The 12,394-nt window shown below is 50.0% G+C and overlaps 1 protein-coding gene across 4 annotated transcripts in view; it reads left to right on the plus strand.

Annotated features, from left to right (window-relative positions):
* Positions 1-3,512: 3,512 nt before the first annotated feature.
* PLPP4 (phospholipid phosphatase 4) overlaps positions 3,513-12,394 on the plus strand; it is a 140,112-nt gene continuing 131,230 nt past the window's right edge. For 2 of the 4 annotated variants that reach the window (XR_007728767.1, XM_050803999.1), the window contains exon 1: positions 3,513-3,958. Coding sequence is in view for 3 of the 4 variants with exons in the window: in XM_050803999.1 (XP_050659956.1) it covers positions 3,903-3,958 (56 nt within the window). In the remaining variant the exon portion in view is untranslated. The remainder of the gene's footprint in view (positions 3,959-12,394) is intronic. The other 2 variants (XM_050804001.1, XM_050804002.1) reach the window with 1 other exon arrangement.

The following is a 12,394-nucleotide window of genomic DNA, read 5'->3' on the forward strand; positions in this document are numbered from 1 at the left end:
CTTTGGCAAATGGAAAAAGGGATCATTAGAGGAGATAACAGGGTTGCCAAAGGGACTGGAGAAAGAAGAGACTGGGCAGCTGAAGACAAGCATCAAGGATGACATCATAGCTTTGTTTAAAGCCACCTTCAGAGAACACAAACTTACAACAAATTGCAAGTCTGTATTGACAATTGTAGAAATTGGGCAACCTTATCATGGAGCACCAAGAAAAACTCCCTTTTACTGGTTAATGATCGTGGAGTTGGACAAGAATGTAGGGAGGAACACTGGTTGTCTTGAATCTGCATGGTTGGGGATGACCCCACCATGCAGCACGGAACAGGATGGCCCCTGGTTGTTTACCTTCCCATCAAACATTTTCCCTGCTCCAAAGCATCAGCCCTCTATATGTCGGGCCGTCTCTCCCCAGTCTCGGAAGCTTTGGGTAGGGATGAAGCATGTGACCAGGCTTGAGACAATCAATCCATCATGGTTCCCTGACTACAGTGATTGGTTCAGGGTCGGCAGCAACGATGACATTCTGTGACACTTTTGCTGGGAGTGCTGGGACGTAGGCAGAGGTCTTTCTAGCCAGACTTGAACTTGAGAGGGTGTAAAACTGGAATGCTTGCAGCCATCTTGAAACTACCAGGAGCCTGAGACTGAAGTCAATGCGGTGCAGACAGAGCAGAGAGTTGGAAAGAACCAGGTACTGATGACATTGCTTGCACTCAGAATTCAGTCATGCATGAAGGCTGACCTTCCACTGGACTTTTCAATCATCTTTTCTTAAATAAGTTTAGGTTGAGCCATCTGTTGTTCATCACCATAGAAGCATTGACTGTGACAGTTCCAAGTAGCTGGTGGGACAGGACTAATGCAATGATGTAAGTTGCAAGGTGGTGTGTAGCAGTTCCCTGTAAGGAAATGCTTTTGAAAGAGCCGTCTGAAGAGGGTACAGGCTCCCTCAAGGGTGAATGCCTTCTCAGTGGCAGGATTTGCACCCTGCACTGGATGAGGACTTGGAGGAGATAATGGAGAATAAATTCCAGCAAAATAGGGGTTTAATTGGGCAGTTCTTTAGATTTATGTGTTTCAGAGTCACTTAATGACCATGAAGTGAAGTTACATGCCCCTTCTGACTCCCTCTCCGGGTATCTCTACACAAATAAACTTAGATTCTCACTGTGACCCTGGTAATAGACCCTGATAGGCAGGATTGTCACGACTAGGTCTCCTCCACCAACCTCACCTCGGGATGTTGCTCTGCTCTGTCAGACGAGTCAACTCATTATGCCCTACCAAACCACTTCCACCTTCTGCTCCCTTGCACCTACTTTCTTGCCCCTACCAAGAATTTCTTCCCCTGATTTTTTCTTTCTTTGCCTTACAAAAGCCAGCTCCTTTTTTTTTTTTTTTTTTTTTTTTTTTTTTTTTCCAGATGGAGTCTTGCTTTGTTGCTCAGGCTGGAGTGCAGTGGCACGATCTCGGCTCACTGCAACCTCCACCTCCTGGGTTCAAGCGATTCTCCTGCCTCATCCTCCTGAGTAGCCAGGACTACAGGCGTGCACCACCATGCCCAGCTAATTTTTGTATTTTGAGTAGAGATGGGGTTTCACCCTGTTATCCAGGATGGTCTCGATCTCTTCACCTCATGATCCTCCCACCCTGGCTGGGATTACAGGCGTGAGCCACCGCGCCTGGTCCAAAAGCCAGCTCCTTTCCGTGAGGCTGTGTCCTCAGGCTATCTCAGACGGATGATGCGATTCCAACTTCTGACCTCTAAGCAATCCGGTTCTCTGAAGCACATGTTTGTGACTTATTAATACTGCTTTGCATAGTTCCCTGATGTCTCCTTGTGATCTATCAGCTCCCTGTCTTTTTGAAGGCAGAGATGGATTATGAATCATGTCACCTAGCACACAACTTTGCACAGGCTGCACTCACGCTCAGCGGATGCTTATAGGTAAGTGATGCCCCAATGTCAGGGGCTATTGTCAGTATGCCCTGCTGGAATATGGCCACCTGACAATCTCAGATCCAGATCATCAGAGTTCACTGGGCTGCCTATGGGCTCTCCTACACCACTTTGCCAACCCATGGGAGTCGAGATGTCTAAGGTAGTTGCTGGGCCCAAGTTACAGAGGAGACAGAAACATACCTCCTCTCTCCAAGACCTTCCTACTCTACCTGCACCTGACACCTCGTGTGCCTGATGATATATATGGCCATATATTATATGAATGAATATATCATACATAGCCATATATATATATATATGTTTGAATATATACTTATCCATTTGCTAAGTACCAACCAGGTATTCACAGTGTGCCGGGCACTGGACATAGAATGATGAGGAAAGCAGATGCAGCTCCTGCCTGCGGTGCCTCAGGGCTGGAGTCCCTCCCACACAGAACCTGGGTTGTTCCTACTCCCTCTGCCTCTCTCTCCCTAGCCCCTGAGATGTCTGGGGTCAGGTATCTCTGATCTGCACGTGTTTCCTTTGAAGGTAGGGTCTGTTTGCCCTTTGCTGAGGGCAAGGGCCTCCTCCTAAGTTCTTTCTACCCGCTCCCCCTTTTATCCAGGACTGAGCCGTAGCTCCTCGGTCCCAGGAACCACCTTCTAATCCGTGTCCTCTGCTCACACAATTTTGGCTGGGTCTCTCCTAAAATCCAAGAGAGGCCTGGGCTCCCCAGGAACAACCTAATGGTTATAATCACTGTGTGTTTTTGCATTTTAAATGTCTTCTTGGTTTAAATTAGTGAAGCCAAGAAGTTCAAATTCTAAGAAAAGTAAGATAAAATCCTGACAGCTTTGGGGAAAGCAAATCCAAGCTCCTGCTGGGCTCCAGCTGGAGGGCGTGACCCCTAGGCCTGCTGCGATGCTTGGACTTTTGGCTCTGAACCTGAGGATGAGGCTCTGAAGTTCTACCTGCTGCCTGGCTGACGGCTGGTTGAATGCTGTGTCAGCGACAAGAGACCCTGACCTCCCACACGCCGGCCAGGCACGGTGGCAGGAGCTTTTTCATATTCCACAGCTCAGCAGCCCCAAGCTGCTGGGGGCGGGGGACAAGTAGTGGGGGAGAGAGGATTCGGCCCCCAGGGGCCACCTGGCGCTGGTGGCATGGTGGGGAGCCAGGCTCGCCTTTGCTCTCTCTCTGTGCCACAGCCCTGGACCCTGGCTGGCATCTCCTGAGAGCAAAGCGAAGCCCGCGAGTGATCTCTGGGGGAACTTCCTAGAAAAAAGAATTTCAGGTTCGAACAGTGTAGGGAGGGCCGAAGAGGGAGGAAGGGAGCGCTCCTCGGCAGTGACCGAGGTTGGCCAGGGCTGCCCTGAGCCCTGGAGAATCCCCAGAGCGCTCGTCCACTACATGCCCACGTGCGTGCGTGTGCCAGGGAGCGAGAGCCCGGACAGCGGGTGTCGGAGGCAGGACCAGGAGCTGCAGAGGTGCCGCGGGCAGAGTCCCAGTGAGCGCGCTGCCCGGGCGCGGAGCCCAGGGGCCGCCCACTGGCGGGGGAGGCGGGGAGCGCGCAGGGAGGCGGCGGCGGCGGCGGTGGGGCTTTCCCGGGCTTCCCCTCCCCGGGCCGCGTGTGCCCGGCGCGGGCCCAGGACGCGGAGGCGGTTCCCGGGGAGAGGGAGCCCGGAGTCCCCGAGGCGGCCCCGGCTCCGCACTAGGACGCTGGATCCGCAGCATCGCGAGCGGTCGGCGCGGCTTCCCGGAGCCCCGGAGCCCGAGGCGGGAGGTTTGGGCTGAGCCCTCCCCGGCGCCTGCCCCCGCCCGGCGCCTGCCTCCGCCCCCGCCCGCGGCCTGGAGCGCGCCTCCCTCGCCTCCCAGGGTCTGGCGAGCCGACGCCGGCTGAGCTGCGGGAGCCGCGCAGAGCGCCAGCCGTCGCCGCGGGAGCTGCTCCGGCCGCACCATGCGGGAGCTGGCCATCGAGATCGGGGTGCGAGCCTTGCTCTTCGGAGTCTTCGTGTAAGTAGTGGCGCGCCGCGGGCAGGGCGCACTGACGCGGGGGACCCACCGACCAAGCCTCTCTGTGCCCTAACTTAGTTTGCGCCGCCGCTTCCCACCGGGGCCTGGGTTCCAGGTCCCTTCCCCGCCAAGTGCCCGCAACGTGCCCTATGGGACCAAGAGAGACCCTTCCTCTCTCCTTCCTGGGATCCTAGGCGCGGAGCGACCCCCGCGCGCCGACGCTGAGACCTGCGCCGGGTCTCACCGGGCCCGCGCCTGTCGCCAGCCCCGCACCACCTGCCCAGGGGATCCAGGGCTGCACCTCTGAACAGGGACGCGCACCCTGGCCCGTGTCCTCGGGAAGTTTCTCCTTCTGTGTGATCTTTAAGGCCCACGTTGGAAGTCTTTGCACCTGGCCCCATCTGCGGTTCCTCCCCGCTGTGCTGAGGGACCGGACTCCTTCCATGTCCCCGGCTTTAGCGCCCGAGGTCCTGCGGAGCGTTTTCCCAGCGGGCGTTTGCAGCGCTTCTCCTACTGAGAAACTGTTGCTGCGGAGGCTTGAGAAGTCAAGGGGCTGCAGCTGGGGGTGGGATACACACACCTGGAGCTCTGTGCCCAGTCGATGTCCGCTTTGGGGGCGGAGGCCCTCCAGGGCAGCCGTGAAATGCCCAGGGTGGCTTTGAGCGGCTGGCACTGGGAACAGCGATCCCAAAAAGAGGAAGGAGTGGTGGCGCAGGTTCTTTCAGAGATGTCTGAGCCTGCTCTGTGAGCCCAGGGACCCACCGCTCAATGACCTCCTGGGCCCAAGCTGCAGGGAGCTGTCGCATCTCTCTCTTTCAGATCTGAGCCCAGAACACCAGCTCAGAGCCACCCCACAGCCTCCCGTGAGCTGCTGCCACCTGGGCACCCACACCTGCACTGGTCCCTCCATCAGTGAGCCAAATTCTCTCCCCCTCTCTGCCCATGGATGTTTTCTGCCACATTCTAAATATTAAAGTTGCATGAACTTTTTGGATTTGCCATGCATTTATTTGTTTGTTTTTGTTTTCGTTTCTGGAAAAGCCCTCCCGAGCCAAACAGGAGGCCCTGTCTGAATTTCTGCCTCAATCTGAAGTCGTCCATGGCAGGTGTGCTGTGTCAAAGATGACTTCTGTTCTGGGCAGCCCAGGGTATACACATGGAAAGAAATGCCCTTTCTTGCATGTTTTTCTTTACCAGGGATTAAATTCATCCAGAGTATTTATTCACACCATCAGAAAAGGCCACGAGCTCCCCCAGATGCAAGCAAGCCCCCCTCTCCCGCCTTCTGCCCGAACACTGGTGTTATTCACTGAGAAGAAGGAACGAGAACTTCAGTTGGGTTTTGATGCATTTGGAAAAACAAAACACTTTTCCCTTCTCTTACTCTATTTTCTACCTTTGGAATGTACGTTAAAACTAGTGATTGCTGTGTGATCAGATGGGGACAGTTTCTAATTAGCAGATAGGCTGAAATCTCATTAAATTATTATGTAATAGAAATGATAAGTTTTTGGTGCACAGTAGAATTTAACATTTGTTGGGTGAATGTAGGAAGAATGCTGAGATAAAGTGAGATAGACTCTTACACTATCTCATTATCTGGTTTGACTGCTGCTGGGGGTGCTCAGATAAAAAAGGATCCAATAATGTGTAAAAATATTTGTCGTTTTCAGGTGTCCCTTCCAATATCCCCCCAAATATTTATGAGATGTTTACAAATACACAATGGTCTATGCAGTAAATTTGAAAACTTGGTAATTATTGCTTATGTGCGTCTTGCTTTTTCTAAGGGTGTTATGTAAAAACTGGACAGGCAGTTTATGTTCTGTTCTCTGAAGTTCCCTCTTGTGTTACTTAATAGGGGATCTGCTGTCACACATGGACATTGATGGCATTTTTGGATGATTCCCAGGTTTCTTATCGAATTGCTAACAGTGTGTCCAACTTGTGGTTCTTTTACCTGCAAAAACCAGCTTTGGTATTGATGCGAGCCTCCCTAGGGGGGCAGCTCTTGGATGCTCAGATGCTGTTAATATCAGGCATGTACTGACTTCTGGGAGGACGGCTGGGAGCATGCAGAAACAGATGACCCTTTGTTTTCTCAGATAAGCGTCTGGCACCTTGACAGAGACTGACTTTTGGGGGAAGTTTAATTCTTCCTTTTGCCAGCACTGGAATGATGGCAATATTCAGTGGGTTGTACCCACCTCTGCTCACGAAGATGGTGGTCTCAGCGGCACAGGGGTTTAGAATGTCCCATGGGCAGGCTGAATCTGATTTCTCTGTTGCAGCCAGTGTCCAATTCAGCCAGTATAACGCATCATCTAGTTTTGCTTGGTATTTCTACCCTATTGCTCAGGATGAAAGAATTTTTTGGGGGGAGAGGGGGTATCTTGCTTCTTTGCAAACTTCTGCCGCTGGAGAAACATCACCTGTAGATGTGCCTGTTCTCTGACTACATTTGCTCTGCATGAGAGCAGGGATCTTGCTGCCCGTAGCCCATATGCTCCTCAAAGATTCGAAGTTAGAGCTAATAAAATGCATTTTGGGCCCGTGGGTAGTAGGGATGCAAACTTTTCCTTACTGACTCTTAAAGATCCCATTTTCTGTTTCTAGACTAGGCACAGTGCTGAGGTTTTGTGTATTCAGAATTCGGAGAGGATGCTCTCCAGGCCCTCCCCGCCCCCGCCCCCGCAACCACCCCATAGATGCTCAGTCCTGCCTAAGGACTTCAAATCGTTGGGAAGGAAATTAGTAGAGTAATGCAAATCAAGGCTGGCATATAAAGTTTAACATAACAGAAGATAAATTGGCTACAGGAACCCAGTGTTTAGGAAAAATAAAAGTGAAATGTGAAGTTTTGAGGCTGCATTTAGTACCATGAAGTGTGTGGGCCTTGAGGTCCTATTGCTCTTACTCATGGATTGTGGGCAGAGCAGGAAGGAGAAGCACTTTTGGGCTTTTTCTGTCCTGCTGCTACCCAAGACTCCAGGAGAGATTCTTTTGAGTATTTCTGCAAATGCCAAGGCTAGCAACAGACCTTACTCAGCAAGCACATAGTGTAGAAATGAGATGGCTGGTTAACACCCAGCAGACCAATAGTGCACTACTAGGAGCATGCTACTCACTTTGACCACTATCACCAGTACAATAGCAATCATTTACTGAGATCTCACTGTGTGTCAGGCACCAGTGAAAACTATCTCATATGCCATTTAGCCTGATGAAGGGGGTATATTGATATTTCTTTGTCATAGATGAAGAAACTGAAGCACAGTAAAATTAAGGAACTTCCCAAGTAACAGGGCTAACAAGGGCAGCTCTGAGACCTAAATCTAGATGCTCCATCTGCAAGGTCTGGACTCTCAATCACTTTGCTTCATAAAAAATAGCAGCCAGTTTTGGTCAGTCTAGGGCTTACTGCATGCAAAAGGCATTCCATGTGATTTCTCTTTTAAGCCTCATCTCACTGGATTCTGTTCATTATTCCCACTTTACAAATAAAGAAACCAAAGTTTAGAAAGGTTGAGTAAGTTGCCTGAAGTCACTCAGCTAGCAGGAGGTGTAACCCTGATTCAAACAGGCGGTTGACCCCATGTCCCTGAGTGGTCATCCTCTGAGACAGAAGACATCCAGCTTCCAGACTGCTATGAAACTGGCCACATCCTGTGAGCAATTCCTTCCTTGACTCCTTATCTCCTAGCAAGTGCACATTGCCTGGAGTGATGTGTGGGAAGCTGTCACTCGAGTTCTAAAATCACATGCTAGGATGACACCTCAAAGGTGGAGGGATGGCAGTGGTGGTTCACACTTCCTAAAAGATGGGATTTGATCATGGCATGGATTTTAAGGGTACGATGTGGTGAGTAAATTGCCAGTGAGAACATCAATCGTGGTAGTAAGAAACTAGGGATACACTGCTTTCTTTTGCTGTTTTTGGCCGTCTTCTCCCAGGACATCAATTAGTTCAAGCACTCTGTATTTACAACATTGGAGAAAGGACTCTAGAAAGATGATGACAATCTCATGTGCTGGGCTGGGGGAAAGGTGGTCTGTCTGTTTCACTTGTAGGCTTGAGTTCCTTGGGGTCTTATCTTCCTCTTTCCTTCCTTCCATGTGCCCTTCTCCCCATCCCTCTCTGTCATTTCTGGTGGCTCTCTGTCTGCAGGGTCCCCCCAGGAGCTGCTCAGGATGCCAGGGTGCACAGGTAATGGTGTTTACCTCCCCTTAGATAATCCAGCATCCTTCTTTGAGCTCCTAGGATGCAAGAGGCCTTTGCCAGGCACTGGAGATGAGAGGAGAGAGAAGGCCCGGTGGCCCCCAGTAGCTCACAGTCCAGCAGGGAAAGCACACAGAGGGCCACCATTTATTATTTTCTCCAATGCAATTACTGGTTTTGAAAGTTTTCCCTCCAAGCATTTCTCTTTCATTGTTCATCCACTTGACGGATATTTGGCACCTTCTAGGTGCAAGCATTTGTGATAGTCGTTTCCTTTCCCTTTCATTGGTACGCTTTGATTGGTGTAATTCCAGCAAGACACAGGGAAACTTGGTGCTTTACCTGGTCCAGGTGACTTGCTTGAGGGCACTGGATGTCAGGTAGATTTTTGAAACATGGACACAAACTAACAGATTCATCTGCCCCTAGGAGCCCAGTGTAAGACTCCATGCTGGGGACCGTTGGAGCAAGGTGCTTGGTTTTACTGAGAAGGAGGATGTGTGTGCCAGGGAAGGCTGCCCAGGGCTGAGCACTGAATACCAGGTGTGCAGATCCTAGGCCTAAGGACATTCCTGCAGGCTAAAGGCCCGGAGGTGTGGAGGCATATTTTGGGTGGGGATGAGGTCACCAAGTCTGGCCTCAGTGTGGGTTTTGGGGTAGGTGGGTGTAGCAGTGGCAGGAAGCGAACCTGGATGGAGAATGCAAGTGGCCTCAGGGCCCTGCAGGGCAGTGGTCATTCCCACAGAGGCAAAACTGGGGGAGCCTGGAGGTTTGAAACAAGACCGTACCATGCTCAGATGTTTGCCCTGGGGTGGAAAGGAACCATTTGGCTGGACGCGCAGGCTTTGCTGACCGTGATGGGCTTCGTGGCCACAGCCCTGCTTCATGGCTCTCCAGGACAAGTACTCTCTGCTCTGCGTTGTGGTTAGCTGTCTGCATCTTTAACTTCTTTGCTTTCTCCTTCTCCTAGCTTGGCCTTGGCACAAGCATGGTCGGTGCCTCCTGACTCAGTTTCCCAGGATAATTTTTACAGACCTGAGCATTCTGCATCAGTCCAAAGCAAAGCTACTTAAGGGGCGGATGGCTGCTGAGCACCTACGTCAGGATTACACGGGGCCCAGGTCAGGCTAACTGAATTGAAATAGAGATCAAGGCCCTCAGAATCTGCATTTTGAGCAGGCGCTCCTTCCATCCACTGCCTTTGGGAAATACTTATGTGCAGTCTAGTGAATGGATGGCAGCACCACAGGGTAGAGGCAGCAGGCGGTGGCCCTGGAGAATCCTGTCACTAGAGTGGCCTTTGTAAGAGGGAGGGGGACTTTTTGTGTTCACTGAAGTTTTGGGGTTGATTGGCTACTGTACCATCAGTCCTTTCTATCTAACGAATACGGTCAGAATCATTCTGCTTGCTCTCTAGAAATACGTTTCTTTTTTTTTTTGAGATGGAGTCTCGCTGTCGCCCAGGCTGGAGTGCAGTGGTGCGATCTCGGCTCACTGCAAGCCCCGCCTCCCGGGTTCATGCCATTCTCCTGCCTCAGCCTCCTGTAGCTGGGACTACAGGCACCTGCCACCACGCCCGGCTAATTTTTTGTATTTTTAGTAGAGACAGGGTTTCATAGTGTTAGCCAGAATGGTCTCGATCTCCTGACCTCGTGATCCACCCGCCTCAGCCTCCCAAAGTGCTGGGATTACAGGTGTGAGCCGCTGCACTTGGCCTAGAAACAAGTTTCAAATGAGTTATTTGAGGTAAAGAGCTATAACTAAAGACCTCGGGCTTTGGAGCCAGGCAGGTCTGTGTTTGGGTTTTAGCTGTGCCACTAACTAACAAGTTGCCTTCAATCTCTGAACCTCAGTTTCTTCATGTAGGAAATGGAGCTAATACTTACTTCACTGGATTTTATCAGATAAGGTACTTTAAGTGCCTGTGGTACATATAACAAAAATTAGTAGCTTCTCACCACCCTTGTTAATCCCTATTACATACATGTAGTGTCTAAAAATGACAGCACAGCACAGTGGTTACGACAGTGGCATTTGGCATCAGGTTACCAGGGCTTAAATCCTATTTTGTTTTGTTTTGTTTTATTTTTAATACAGAGTCTCTCTCTCTTGCCCAGGGTGGAGTGCAGTGGTGCAACCATAGCTATTCCCCTTAACTCCAGCCATCTCCTTGGGCCCTGCTCTTATAGGCCCAGAGGATTCTTTTTTTGAATATATAGATAGAGTCTTGCTCTATCACCCAGGCTGGAGTGCAGTGGCATGATCACCACTTACTGCAGCCTCAACCTCCCAGCCTCTCGAGGAGCTGGGACTACAGGTGTGTCATTGCAGCCAGCTGTTTTATTTTTTGAAGAGGCGGGGTCTGTGTGGCCTAGGCTGGTCTTGAACTCCTGGGCTTACGAGATCCTCTCACTTCAGCCTCCCAGAGTGCTGGGATTACAGGTGTGAACCATTGTGCCTAACCAAATCCTGGTTTGCAACTTATGTGCTGTGTGACCTTTGGGAGAAAGTATTTATCCCCTTCTGTCATTGTTTCTCCTTCTGTTCAATGGGAATGTCCATCGTATTCATGAATGTAAGAATATGTTAAAAACATATTTTATTGAAGTATCAGTTTGAATCATATTAAACGTATTTTATTGAAGTATTGGGAGTATTAAATGGGACAGTATCCAGCTCATTGTAGGTGCTCAGCAAATGGTGATGTTATTATTATTATCCTTTTGTCGAAATGAATCCATAATATACGCTAAAGAGAAACACCGTAGGTGTCTAATGATGTTCTTTTTACAAATGATTTGCCACAGGATTTCTAGACAAGAATCAACTCCTGGAAGTGTATTCCTAATGATTCCTTTTAGGCCTCAAAAGGGAGGGATGTATCTTGCCGTAAGTTTGTCCAGTGAGTCAGAACCCCAGAGCTTGCTGTCTGGTGGGGTGGGCCGGCCTCAGCCTTGCAGTTTCTCAGTGGTGGCTTAAATTGCTGGCCCTTTACAACAGGGATTCTAGGAGGTCGAATTAAAGTGCTATCAGCATAGCTGCATTAGATAACATACTGGAAAATGCTATGTTGTGTTCTTAGATGACATAACATAAGGAAAATGCTATGTCCCCATTGTTTTTTTTTTTTTTTTTTTTTTTTTTTTTTTTTGAGACGGAGTCTTGCTCTGTCACCCAGGCTGGAGTGCAGTGGCCGGATCTCAGCTCACTGCAAGCTCCGCCTCCCGGGTTTACGCCATTCTCCTGCCTCAGCCTCCCGAGTAGCTGGGACTACAGGCGCCCGCCACCTTGCCCGGCTAGTTTTTTTTTTTTTTTTTTGTATTTTTTTTAGTAGAGACGGGGTTTCACCGTGTTAGCCGGGATGGTCTCTCGATCTCCTGACCTCGTGATCCGCCCGTCTCGGCCTCCCAAAGTGCTGGGATTACAGGCTTGAGCCACCGCGCCCGGCTATGTCCCCATTGTTAACTTTGCACACAGGGCTCAGTTAGAAGCCACGTCCAGGGGGTGCTTTTCTTCAGGTACCCCCTCAGCCCATCTGTGCATGCTGTGCAATGGTGCCCGAGTGTTTCTGCTCCCCTCCCTGAGAAGGTGTCTGCCTTGTCGTCTGATAAATGGGGCATCCTTCTGTTTGAAATATTACTTGCCACTGTAAAATGAGTTGGCTGTACCCAGAATTCTGAGAATTGATGATGTTTTCCCACAGGGAGATAAATGCTCCCGGCACTGCAAAAGAAATGCATGGTTGCATAACTTGTGGATAAAGTTACCTCAATTAGTTGTAAAGATTATACCTTTTGTGACACATGCAAGGCTCATAAAAGCTCACTACCTCTATTTTTCGATGATAGCATTTGTAAATAGAAACATTATCTTGGTAATAGTGCTTCTTTAAAAATATTATCTTGCTGTTCTATGTGGATGAAATAGAAACACTGTTTTTACAGCGAGGAAGCTCCTTCTGACAAGACTGTTGCCTGCCAGTGGGCCCTCATCATTCAACCAGAAGCCGTGCAGGTGTTAAGAGCAAGGTTGGGGATTCCTGGGATGAGTGAAAGAAGGCTGAGAGGAACTGGGGCTGCAGAACCCAGGGGCAGCTTCATCACAGTCTTTCAATACGTAACTGTGAAACATTATCCCACAGAAAGGAGGAATTAGTTATTCTGTCTCCACTAAAGACAAAGCAAGACAAATCGGCAGAAAAACAGGGCGAGAAGTGG

The sequence above is a fragment of the Macaca thibetana genome, chromosome 9 (assembly GCF_024542745.1).
Source record: "Macaca thibetana thibetana isolate TM-01 chromosome 9, ASM2454274v1, whole genome shotgun sequence".
Taxonomy (NCBI): Eukaryota; Metazoa; Chordata; class Mammalia; order Primates; family Cercopithecidae; genus Macaca; species Macaca thibetana.